Genomic DNA, 12,915 nt, shown 5'->3' with positions numbered 1-12,915 from the left:
ACAGTTTCGTGCCTTGGCGCCTATGTACTACCGAGGCTCGGCTGCAGCCGTGATTGTTTATGACATCACAAAAGAAGTAAGACTCTCCATTGCCCTTAGACTGTTCCGAACACTCTCTCTCGGCTGCTTAGCCCTCCAGTCGCTTTCTGTTCTTTGTGTTCCAGGAGACGTTTTCAACATTAAAGAACTGGGTGAAAGAGCTGAGGCAGCATGGCCCGCCCAATATCGTGGTTGCCATTGCAGGAAATAAGTGTGATCTTATCGACGTCAGGTAAGTTATTAGAACGGGAGATTCCAGTGCTGATTACGTGTTCCTTTTCCCCCCGAGCAATATTCAATATAAGAATCTGGCTTTTATTTTATCTCTGACATTGAAAAACTCCTTGTTGTTCAGTTGAAGTCCTGAAGTTTCCAACAAAAATTAAGAGTTCAGACATTGGGGGTGATTAGATTACACAGAGAGAGACAGGTGTGCAGTATACTGAAGCAGCGGTTACATCATACTTGACGTTATCTTAGATGAGTGTAGCCTCACCCCGTTTCCATGAAACGGGGCACTCGAATGGGGGGAAACATGGCTACTCTAAGGAAAAGACATTTATTGGCAGTTTGTCTGGACCACTTGGACCACTCCCATGATTCCCAAAACAAGGACTTCACTTTGGTGGGAGGGGGGCTCCCTTGCCATTCTGTGATCGTTCCCTCAGGTAGCTGGGTTGCTGGTAGTGCTGGACTCTGTTCTGTGACCGTGTAAGCGGTGTGATTGGGAGCACCGTGTTTTCAGGGCTCAGACACTAGCCGTTTGTGACATCCTTTGTCATCACAAATGTGGTTAATTACCGGGTAATTGTTGCCTTCCAGAGAAGTCCTGGAGAGAGATGCTAAGGACTACGCCGACTCCATCCATGCGATTTTCGTGGAGACCAGTGCGAAAAATGCAATAAACATAAATGAACTCTTTATAGAAATTAGTGAGTATCTCTGTTCCTTATGGGTTTTCCTCTGGGCAGAGCAACTTAATACAGAATCACGTGGCCGGGGACCGCCCCCTCCGTGCGTAGGAGAGTCTGGCGTCTGACACTGCTCTCAGTGGCAGGACACTGCAGGCTGCACACGTGGCGGCTGGGCTGCGGCTCCTGATCTGATTGCTGGAGAGCCACGGCCTGATGGCCGCGACTCTTCTCGAAAGAATGTTGCTGCTGAACAAATAATGCACCAGGCCTTGAGGTCCTGGAAGCTGTCATCTCCCGCTTTGTCTGTCTTTAAATGCGTTTCAGCTAGCCATCCAGAGTCATAGAAAATGAACAAAACAATAAGAAATGAAACGCAACTGTGATTCCATGTAAGAAAACCCTCAAAAATTAAAACCAGGCGAGTAAAATGTAAGACCTCCCTTTCCTGCCCCCTCCCCCTTCCCTTCCCGGAAGTGTGAATACGCTGCTGCTGCTGCTGCTGCTGCTGCTGCTGCTGCGAGGTGGAAGGATGCTGCCACATACCCTGGGGACCCTCTCCAGACCGTATCTATGTTTGTTCATTTCATTCCGATTCATCAGAATATTTATTGAGAACTGTTCTGGGGGAGAGAGCGGTGAACAAGACAGGCGTGGCCCCCGCTCTCCCAGAGCACGCTTTCTGCTTCAGGAGACAGGCAGTGAGCACGGGCTGAGTAAGATCCCTGCAGCCGACGTGCAGTGATGGGAAGCGGAGGTACGGATGAAGTGGAGGAGGGTCCGCAGGTGGTCAGGGAAGGCCTCGCTCTGAGGAGGTGAGAGAGGAGCTGAGACTGGGCGTGTCAGACTTGCAGGTGGAGGCCAGGAGAAAGGGCACAGCGGGCTTACTCGCTCAGCATCACCCACTGCGTGGGGTCAGAAGTCACCGAGGCTGGCAGGGCACGTGGCCGTCGTGTAGAGGAGGGCGCGCAGCCCAGCACCCGCCACGGCCAGGCGGGGGCTGCGACCCGGCACGTGGGGGCCCTGCGCCGGCAGGTGGGCTCACACCGGAATGTAGGCCCCTGGTTGCCCAGTTGCTGGGGTTATTTTCATGTTTTGATGATTTTCGTTTGTCCAGAGCTCTGGATTTTATGTAATAGGCCCCACTGTGTAGATTGGCCGCCAGTTCGAGAGTTCTCAGAGTGCCGTACAGGGGTGCCGTGCGGGGGTGCCGTGCGGGGGTGCCGTGCAGGGGTGCCGTGCAGGGGTGCCGTGCAGGAGTGCTGTACAGAAGTGCCGTACAGGAGTGCTGAAGGTGCTTTTAGAGTACTGCCAAGGCCAGCTGCCACCACACAGGGCCACGGGCCGGCCCGTCTCCAGCCCTGCGTCCGGCCGCTTCACTTGAGTGTTTGAAGTCGTGACGTTTAGCGTCTTCCTAGACTATAAATAAGAGTCAAATGCCCACTTGAAAGGCAGGAGTTCAAGCTGAAGCCTCTAAGTGTGCGGCGGTGTGAGTGTGCCAATACCGTTGTTATTTTGGTGTGGGGGGTGCCGTAGCAGTATTAAAAACAGAAAGGTAGTGAACGATGCCAACAATGAAAATTCTTAAAGGGGCGCCTGGGGGGCTCAGTCGGTTGAGCGTCCGACTTCGGTTCAGGTCATGATCTCACAGTTTGTGGGTTCGAGCCCCACATCAGGCTCTGTGCTGACAGCTCAGAACCTGGAGCCTGTTTCAGATTCTGTGTCTCCCTCCCTCTCTGATCCGCCCCTGCTCACGCTGTCTCTCTCTCCCTCTCTCTCTCTCTCTCTCTCTCTCAGAAATAAATAAAACATTAAAAAAAATTCTTAAATAAAAACTAGCACGTACATACTCATTTTAACTGTGAAAATTTTTTAAAAAGTCTATTCCCAAAGATGAGAAAAGTTGAGAGAGAGGTGAATCGAGTTGACTGTTTACCGGGTGTGGTAGAATGGCACCCGCACAGGGCCCAGCACGCTGACTTTACCGGAGTGTAACCTGCGCCCCGAAGGGCACTTAGAAGTGTGGGGCTCAGGGAGTTTTCACAGACTGAGTCTTCTCCCGCAGTCAGCAGTCGGATCAAGACCTGGAGCTCCCGGAGCTCCCGTATGCCCTTCAGTCCTTCCTGTCCCCGCCAAGGGAGCCACTGTCCTGCCTGCTGGCTCCTCAGACTTGTCTTGCCTATTTTTATACTTTAGTTTTTAAACATACTGTATTTATTCCTTTGCATCGACATCTGTAGTTCTGCGTTACGTTTGTCAGATTCATCCGGATCATTGCCTCATTCTCATTACCGTAGAGGGTGTGGGTGCGCGTGCGTGTGGAGAAGGGGACAGTGTCCACGGTGTGCTTGCCTGTTCTGTTGAGGGGGGTGTGAGTAGGTGTTGGCAATTCGGAGCTGTTGCTGACGGTGCCTCCGCGAGCTCTGCCTCGTGTCCGGTGCGCGCACTCTGGGCACGCTTGCTTGTCAGGTCTGTTTGGACCCAGAAGGACGATGGCCACACCCCTGGGCGTACAGGTGCTCCGTAGGAGTTTGCTGCTAACCGGTCTTCAAAGTGGTTACCCGAGCGGACGCTCCCGCCGCTGGCGTGTGGAGCCCCTGTCAGCGTCACCGCTCCCTGGCTCTTGATCTGCAGTTAATGGCCATGAGCCCCTTTCTGGATAGTTACTTAACGTTTATGTGGAAGTACCTGGATATCCTCCTTTGTGAACTTTTGCCTGTTTTCCTGTTGGGCTACCTGCCTTTTTCTTAACTATGTTTATCACTTATTTTGGATATGAGTCTGTCATTGGTCCCGTGTCCTGGTAAGATCTACTCTGTGGCCTGACTTTCATTTGTGAATCAAATGTTTTGATGAGCTGGCGTTTTTCTTAACATAATCCTGTTTATGCTTGTTTCCCTTTACGGTTAGCACATTCTGGCTCCTATTTAAGAGACTGTGGTCTGTTCCCAAGTCACGAAGAGGTTCTTCTCTGCCTTCCTCTAAGACTCTTGTCAGTACCAGCTGGATTCCCACCATCTCTTTATGGGAAACATGCAACGAGAAGCTTCAGTAAAGGTTTTAAGTAAATTTGCAGTTTATTCATGGTAGTGTCTACAGGCGTGAGAGTAGTCGTCGTAGGGCATTGTGGGGGACGGCTTCTAGTGCGGACGCCACGCCGTGGGCCACCCACCTGAGTTTGCAGGCTGCTCAAGCTGCAAACTTGAGGTCCAGGCGTGGCGCCCACAGACCTGAGAGCTGGCAGAGTCCACCTCAGCCCTGATCGTGCCGAAAGATGCGTGTGCCTGTTCATCCCGTGCTCTCAGAGTGCCTCCGTTCCTCGTGCCGTGCTAAACGGATACCAGAAACAAAGATGGAGAGACACGCAGAGCTTAGGGTCTAATTCGTAGTTCTGTAAGCATGGAAGTGCCTTGCTTCGGGCTTCCGACTGGCTCTGGTGTCGGAGGTGCTAGGGAGCTGGGAAGTGGGAGCGCCTCAGGAAGGCCTTTGTGCATGGACGCAGCCCTTGCGTTACCGGCCCAGGTAGGTGGATGTGATTTAAGGTTTCTCCTGAAATTGACATTCTGCTTCACAGAGCAGTAAAGGGAAACCTGTTCGCTCTCATGCATCGTTGGTAGGAGGATAAAGTGGCACAGCCTCTTCAGAGAGCAATTTGGCGGCATCTGTCAGAATTTAAATCGCACGTCCTTCTTGCATTTGTGCTAGACCGACACTGGGAATACGGTGTGTGTGTCAGACAAATACCCAGGAGTAGAATAGCGTGACCCAGTTCTTCCACTCCTGTTAATTTATCTCACACGCTGGTTCACAGAGATATTGTTTACACTGTTGTTAATACCATCACGGTGTTGGAAACAAACTAAGTATCCATCAACAGGGGAGTGGTTAAATAAATTACGGCACCTCCATGCAGTGCGCTGGCATCGAGCTGTTAGACACAGAGCTGCGGTACAACAGCCCCAGGATATGTTCAGTGGAAGCAGCGAGGTGGACGACCGTGCACGTGGCTGCTCCTCGCGGGGCCGAAGGAGGGGGACAGGGCGGGGGGGAGGCTAGAGAGGTGTGTGCGTGTGCTGTGCGTGTGTGCGCACACCTGTCTGTGGACGGTGCTCTGCCCCGAGGCAGAAGGACAGGCATGTTCTGATGGAGGTTTGCGAGCTGCACATACTCCCTGCTTAGAATGCCTGGTCAACCTGTAATTTCTTTCTAATTAAAAAAAGTTTTGCCAAATGCAATGTGATGTCCTTGTTTGGACCCTTGAACAGAAACAGTACATGAGTAGAACAACTGAGGTCATCTGATAAAAGTCTGAACCTTAGTTAGTGATGTGCCAACATGCAATTCTTCATTTTCACAGGTAGCCCGTGGGAACGGAAGATGTTAACACTCCCCGGGAGAGGGGCGTATGTACACATACCCTCGACGCTATCTTTGCAACTTTTCGATAAATCAAAAATTGGAAAAATGTGATTCTTTTTACTTTAGTGAAACCTGTCAGTTTTCATCTGCACAATCGTTGCTTCTGGAAATAAGCCGATTGGAAAATTAAAGCTCGTTCCCTTCCCTCTTCTTCTCTCTGTCTAGGTCGAAGAATCCCGTCCGCTGACGCCAGCCCCCCATCTGGCGGGAAGGGCTTCAAGCTCCGGAGACAGCCTTCCGAGCCACAGCGAAGCTGCTGCTGACCAAGCTGCGGCCTTCCGGGCTGAGTGACGAAGTAGGTGGTCCAGGGAGCTCACAGGAGGGCGGGGGGCCCTGCTGGCAGGTTTCGCCTCGCCAGTGTAGGGTCTTCTTCTTGCAAAAAGGATTCAGAGAAATTGGCCAGTTCCACTTCCTCTTTGGAGGCTGCCGCGGTAATATTTCAGTCTGCAGACCTCCATCACGTAGAGAGGCTGGCGTGCAAAGGAAGGGACTGCATCACTGGCTTGACCTTGCCGAAAAGGAACACGTAATTGTACGGATGACAGGATTACATTGCTGAGTAGTTTTATAATCAAGATTTTATGTAACATTTGTAAAGGGGAAATTAGCACTTTCGTGGTTCTCGAGGGAAAAAAAACCTTGTGGAGATTGTAATTTCCTTGGTTTCCCGTTACCACTGCTACGGGGAGTCATGTCATTTAAGATGCGGTAGGTGATCGTAAGTGGAGGGACGGCAATTATCACATGAAGCTAAAATGGGTTATTTATAGGCCCGATGGAAATGCCTCCGTCCCCGCCATCTTGAAAGCACTTTTCCTTGAAGACTTTAGGCCATGACACTTCCAGTAAGTTAATACAGTACCAACAGACGCATGGCTCACCCGAGGCTGGCATTCTGACCCTGTCCTGTGCGCGTCACAAAACCCATTACTGGCACCTTTTTAAATACGCTCTCACAGTCAAGATGGCAGCGGCAGAGGGAGGTGCCTGGAATGAACCGAACTGCGTGTGTCCGAGCTGAGGAGCAGGGGTGTAAACCGAGGAAGAAGAGAGAAAGCAAAGGGGTGTGAACGGTGGGGAGGCCAGCTCTGTCTGTTGCCCAGCTCATGTAAAGTTGTCGTCTGTATTTATGAGACCGTTGCTTAAAGATTATAAATGATGTAAATACGTGAATAAATTCTATGTTTCCTCCAGCACTCCATTTAATCTCGCACCCCGTGTCTCCATCTGCCCGCCCACTTTTCCGCCCGTCTGCAGGGGACTCCGAAGCACGTGGCTGTGCGAGGGCACAGAGCCCTTGGCTCACAGCCCTTCAAGATGCCTGTGCCTCGCCTTCCACGCACCCCTCCCTTCCACACCCCATCTGGAAATCGTAGTAAAGACATATGCCACTCTGACGAGCCTGCCTAGCCCTGCCTAGCCTGCGGGCAAAAGATTAAGCTCCAAGTTTAAGTCATTTCACCTGGTCTTGGTAATCAGTTTCTTGTAGCATTTACAGCGGCCTCAGACAGGTGTTCTAAGCGAGCTTTCCTTGTTAACAATCCCGCTTATCTTTCCGTTTCCTTTATTCCCCTGCCTCCGTCAGCGGTTAACACTCCTTCCCTCAGGGTGCCTAATGAGGTTTTTAATACAATCTAAAAATAAAGCGCTGCAGTGAGGTTGGTGACAATTTGCTCCTGGTCTAATCTGGCACCCTTCCAACCTGAGTATTGTATGGGAAGGAAATTTACAAGATTAAATAGGAAATGAAACAGCTTGAGTTTCAAACTAAATTGTGTTTTCAGAGCTATCCTTAAGCTGAACAGTTGAAACTTTTAAAAATAATTGTATTTCCCTGTGCCCCCCACTTGACATGGGTAGATTTTAATGGGAAAATTATAACGCAGATTAAGTAAAAAACGATTCCCTTTTCCCTGGTGGATATCTTAAGCATTTGGAATTATTTATTCTCTTACTGAAATCATAAGGAAGGAATGTAGTTGGGGAAGATTCTAACATTGTGTTTAAAATACATGTGGACTCTGTACCCTCCCAGCGTCTTGCTTCCTTCCCACCGTGAAATTAGCAGCTTTGAGAGAAAACACGTGGTTCCAGGGGAGGGTGGGCGCCCAGCACCTGAAGGGGAGGAGGGGAGACTGTATTTCCTATATGTCCAGACGGGGCAGGACGTCTGGCCCCGTGCCCTGGGCCGTCCCGGATGGACGTCCCCACTGCTGGGCCTCCATCTCCACAACAGCAAACAAAATGAAAACAAAGGCTGCTTGACTCATAACCGAAGAGGCGATGCGTGTGTGGCCCTTTCTGTCTTATTTCACCTAACGGTGAGGCAGATCTGTGACCTTCACGGTTTCTCCTCCAAACCTGTCGGTGATTTCACGGTGCCTGGCTGCGCAGGGGAAGGCCGTCCCGCGCCGCATCCCCCTCCCTCCCTGTTGGGACGGTCACTGCACGCAGCCCAGAGCACGGCCGGCCTCGCGGGCCCCCACAGCTGTTTTCTCTTCACGACTTCTCCTGGCTCCTCCCCGTATGTGGAGAGTGTCTCCTCGGGTTACGGCCATGCGTTCAATAGTCTCCAGAGGACGGGTGATGCGGGTGATGCTCAGTCGGTCAGGCGTCCACCTCTTGACTTCAGCTCGGGTTGTGATCTCACAGCCCGTGGGTTCAGGCCCCGTGCTGACGGCGCCTCCACCCTCCCTCCTCGCTTCCATCAGAGGGTTTCGAGAACCGACAAGGCCCCGTGCCGCCCGGACCATCCTCTTCCTGCTCAGCAGCAGCAGCAGCAGCAAATTCTTAGCTGCCGTCCAGAATGTTCTCATTCGTTTTGTTTGCTTGTGTGATGCAAAAGAGGAAGATTAAAGGCAGAAGCAGTGTTTTATTTTGAACACACCCTGGATTAAGGACCCAGGACCTGACCAAGCAACGATCTAATAGACATTTCATACGGTCATACATTTCCTAAGATATATCTTTTTGTCTTAGAAAAAAGCTAGATTCCAAAGGAATTGACACACAGCCCATCTCTAAAAATCTTCTTTTTGGTTCCCTTCTGACAAAGGGCCATTTGAAAAAACTTTGGGGACTGGAAAGCAAAAACTCCCTAATTAGCTGCAAGTATGTATCGATTCCTCTCAGAGACACTGAAATGAGCTCTTTTGCAGGTGTCCAGGCCAGGAACCATCGGGCTCCAGAACTCTCCTTTCACACAAGTGTTTTTCTGATTCTATGATAACTAATTAACCATCATTTGGTGATTAAAAGAACATAAAGTAAGAGTATGATTAAGTGTCCTTCATTTGAAACTCTCTGTAACAAGTGATTGGGGAGAAGTACCTATTAGGAGCCCTTCTGGTTCCAAATGAGACTCCATCACCTGCTTTCAGCCGCGGGCAGGCTGAGCGCTACGCGGAGTAGCTGAAAGATTCCCTCCCTCTAAAATAACACTTTCCTTGTTCCCCGTTTATGATTATGTTTGAAGCGGACGCCTCCCATATCAGAGGGTTGAGCCCTTTGTATTAGAGGCTTGACCTCCCCCTTTCAGTGGGCTGGTGCCCTCCTCGAGGTGATCAATTCTCATTATTTTTAAATACATTAAAAAGGGAAAGAAGAGCACATTTCGTTTCTAGAACTTCCCTTTTGAGTCTTGGATTTATTTTTGTTCTATTCTCAAGAAGGAAAACAGGTCTAGGAGATCTTCTAAATTAAAACTCTGGGAGATAATAGTAATGAAAATGGCCTTTCGACAACTCTTTGTGGCTCTCCTGGTGATACCAGACCAAAATATCTGTACTTTCCCAGCCCTGCGTTCAGATGGACAGGTTTGAGTCAGATCACATTGCGGTAGTTGGCGTGTCCGCCTCAGAGCGTGAAAAGGTGTTTGTTCGTTGTCTTCTGCAGCTGTTAATGTTCCGTGGGTGAGCTGCGAAAGAAGATCTATAAATTCTTAGAAGCGCTTTTTCCCATTCTTTTGTTGTTTTTTGTTTTTGTTTTTCCCAGAGCTCCCTGCGAACCTGCTTCCCGCCCCCTTGGTTACATAAGACAGAGGAGCGTGCTGTGTTACATAGGACAGATGGGCAGAAACCTGTAGGAGAGATGAGAGAATCCTTTCCTTCTGGGGAAAAGTCACTGAAAGCCCCTCACCTCTGACACCTCCTCGGTTCCTGCTTTACAACTTTGTGGCGGAAGGCAGCCCGCAAACTCGGGCTGGCTCTCTTCTCTGTCTTCTGTAAATGTTCCTCCCACCTCTGTGGTGATGGAAGGTAAAGGCAGGAAATCAGCTAGCTGGTGTGAGTTTGTGGAAAAGCTTCCTTTTTTATATTTGTTTTAAAGGGACTTAGCTGCGTGACTTCTGTTTACAGTTTGACTTCAGGAGATCCTCTACCTCTTAACGGTTAATGTGGTTTAAAGGAAGAAATGGAAGGTACCTTTAAGGACCAAGCTATCACTGTATGCCCGCCTTCAGTTAGCTTGGTCCATCAGAAGTTCAGCAGCACAAGGGGATATTTAGGAGACTTATTTTAACCCCTGTGCTACTGTTATAAAAAGTAGTCCAAGCAACAGATTTATTCGGGAGACACGCATTATGCTGCATGGTTTTAGCAAAGGGTGGTTGAGTGGGAATTTAGCCTAGGAGCGGGAGAAATGGCCTCTCCCAGTTCCTCTGGACAGAGAGTTCCTCGTCTTGATTTCCAGTAATAGAAATCCAGGCAATTTGATTATCCGATTTGCAAAAAACACTAATGGCATTCTGGGGGCATTTGTCCTCTTTTATGTGCAAATGAAAGTCTAAAAAATATTAGAAGGGTATTACATTTTTCAGAAGCCTCTACTTTTTCAGTCTAAGAGAATGATAAGAGAGACCCGGTGTGATGAAGTTTCATTAGACATAATGAAGAAAGGGAATAAATAAAACTGAGAATCCCCATATTTCTCTGTTTGTCCTTCAGGATTCTCTGAGTATATAGGAAAATGATTTACTTTCCAAATCTAGAAGGACATCCAGTAGGCATAGATCAACTTTAATTTGATGGTCTGCACCATCAGAAATAACTAATATCTGTGTTCTTTCCTTTTAGAGGATAATCAATATAGATGCTAGGATATTTTCAGCTTCAAAACAAAAGGATTCCGAAGTTTAATAGAAAGAAAAATTTTAAACCTTTCGTCTTCTCCTTTTACTGCATTGAATATTTTAGACAGTGAGACGAGGCTGTGTCACCAGGAGACACTGGAAGTAAAACCACGGAGTCTGAACAAATTGAACAGAAACAAAAATGTTTATATTTACCCCGGTGCCCCGGACCTCATCAGCATGCTTCATAAACAAGCACAGTTCTGGATAGCTTTCCATGAACAGGAATCCACTTGCCCAGAATTTCAGCTAATTAATGGGAAATCCTAAGGTAGTAATGATTTTTTGAAAAAGCCCTCTTTAATTGGCAGTTTTAAAGTCCAGATCTTAGCGTTCCCCCTAATCATGCAGAAGAAGCAAAACACACTGGTGTCCATGCCACTTCTTGATTCAGGAACTTCTCGTTGTTTCTGGAAGCCAGTTGTTTAATGCAGCGGTTGTAAGGACCGCATCTTTGAGTAGCATACTGCGCCTGAGGCCGGTAATCTTTGCTCAGAACTGAAATCGTCCAGGAGACTCGCACATCTTGCTCCGGGTTGTAGAAAAGCAGAGCCCACCTCCTCTGTCGGGCGAGCCCAGAGCCCCCCGGCTCCCCAGCTGGCGTGTGGCAGGTGGCACGCCCCAGCCCCACTCTGAGGCATGCATTTCGCTCTGGGGCTTCGTTCTAGTACCGGTTGGGCTTGATCACTTTTTTAATCGAATGTGTGCTTGAATAGCCTGTTTTGCCCCCTGAAACACTCAGAAGGCGAGGCTGAAGTCTGGGGGCCTCTGCTGACTCCGCAGATGAGGTTATGACACAGTTGATGAAACTTCGTCTTAATGTGGGCCTTGCACGTGATGTCAGAGTGACTGGTCGATCGGGCTGGGAGGCGGGGGGAGTTCTCGGCAGCTGGGCAGTCAGAGCAACTGATGGGTGGCTCTATGCTTAAACCATTTGTTGTCTTGTGTAGACAGGGCTGTGTTACCCTGGAAAAGATTTTTCTTTTTTTACTCTCCGCCAGCTCCGTCTTTCCATCATTTCGCCTGATGAGTCATTCACATCATTGTCCATCATGCCTCTGACCTTCTTAAGAATCGATGTCTTGCCTTCTCTGTGATTGAAACAGACTTCTTGCCTTACTTCTCTTCTTCTCACTTCGCGGTGGGTTCTCCCTTCAGGACGCACAGCACCAGCCACCTCCTTAGTGCATGTGACACTTTCCCTGGGCGCGGCAGTGGGCTGCGCCCGCCACGTGCAACGAGCGCTGGCAGAAATCTCGAAGGCTGATCTTAGGCCAGGAGCTCCCATACTTGCAGAAAGGGAGTGAGCAGCACCGGTGGACAGTGGCCACAGGACTGAGTGACAGAACGGTTTTTAGAGTCGGTGATGAGGTAGTTTGTCAGAACGGCGCGTGGTTTCTAACAGCGTTGGTTAAGCATGTAGAGACACATGTCTGAAGTCTTGAAGAGAAACAGCCGTGGAGATGAGCCTTGACCTTTAAAAACGAACAAAAAAATAAACAAACAGAAGCTATGCTGTCATACCAGCAGCTCTTGTGTCTCCTAAGAATGTCATGCCTTTTCAAGACCCGATGCAAGGAGTAAGATATTTGTGCCTTTCTATAATAGCATCTATTATGAAAAACACACACACACACACACAATGAAGTTGCTTACAGTTTAGGCCGCTTTGTAGCACTAGAAACAGCCCGCATGTATAGCCCTGGCTTCACCGCATGTCGCATCGCTTGACTACCCATGATGCAATACGTCGGTGGGGGGGAGGGGTGGCCAAGGTCATATGGACGTCAAAGACTTTATTTTTGCAGTCTTTACCTTGGGCTGGACCTAAGTCTACATGTAAACCCTATGATGTCTGTATTGTTTCTTGATGCTGACAAAAGAAAACTAAATCTTTTGAGTTTTCGTTGTTAAGATTTTTCTTTTTATACGTAATGCTGATAGTAGGTCGTTTGCAAGCGGTGGTAGATTTGGCATACTTTCATTATACTGTGTTGTTTTAGCTTGCGTATTCTATAATCAACTTTTATAGAGCATAACGTGCTAAATCACTCCAAAGTTTGTTGTATTGTAAGAAGGGTGTAAACATTTTGTTAATAAAATGCTATGTTTACAAATACACGTATTTGCCTTTCGAATGGTTTGGTCTCTCTCTGAGGCAGTATTGAGCACATGTTCCCGAGCCAAATATTCTGAAGTGGGTTTGAAAACTGTTTTTGGAAAACTGAAATGCGCCAGCTTTGCTAGCGGCCACCGCCGCCGCGTCTGGTGAGCAGCGGGTGTGTGTGTCATCGTCGCTTTGCCCTCCCGGCTTCCTGCAGCTCCCTGTCCGCATCCTTCCTCCATGACCTTCCTCAGGGAAGGTGGAGGCGGGGCGGGGGCAGGGCTGCCGGGGCCACACTAGCATCTACTAAGTGA

General features: G+C 49.1%; 1 protein-coding gene across 2 annotated transcripts in view; it reads left to right on the top strand.

Moving 5' to 3' along the window:
* The window catches only part of RAB22A (RAB22A, member RAS oncogene family), a 56,803-nt gene extending 44,185 nt beyond the window's left edge, over window positions 1-12,618 (top strand). The window contains exons 4-8 of one of the 2 annotated variants that reach the window (XM_039236868.1): window positions 5-76; window positions 165-271; window positions 862-971; window positions 5,535-5,664; window positions 8,528-12,618. In XM_039236868.1, coding sequence (XP_039092799.1) covers window positions 5-76; window positions 165-271; window positions 862-971; window positions 5,535-5,632 — 387 coding nt within the window. In that variant the 3' untranslated portion in view covers window positions 5,633-5,664; window positions 8,528-12,618. Of the gene's footprint in view, window positions 1-4; window positions 77-164; window positions 272-861; window positions 972-5,534; window positions 5,665-6,139; window positions 6,571-8,527 lie in introns of those variants that run through there. The other variant, XM_039236867.1, reaches the window with a different exon arrangement.
* The last annotated feature ends 297 nt before the right edge of the window (window positions 12,619-12,915 follow it).

The sequence above is a fragment of the Hyaena hyaena genome, unplaced genomic scaffold (genome assembly GCF_003009895.1).
Source record: "Hyaena hyaena isolate Hyena2069 unplaced genomic scaffold, ASM300989v1 scaffold_119, whole genome shotgun sequence".
Lineage (NCBI taxonomy): Eukaryota > Metazoa > Chordata > Mammalia > Carnivora > Hyaenidae > Hyaena > Hyaena hyaena.
Note: the sequence above shows the minus strand (reverse complement) of the source record. Positions and strands in the feature narration are given on the sequence as shown.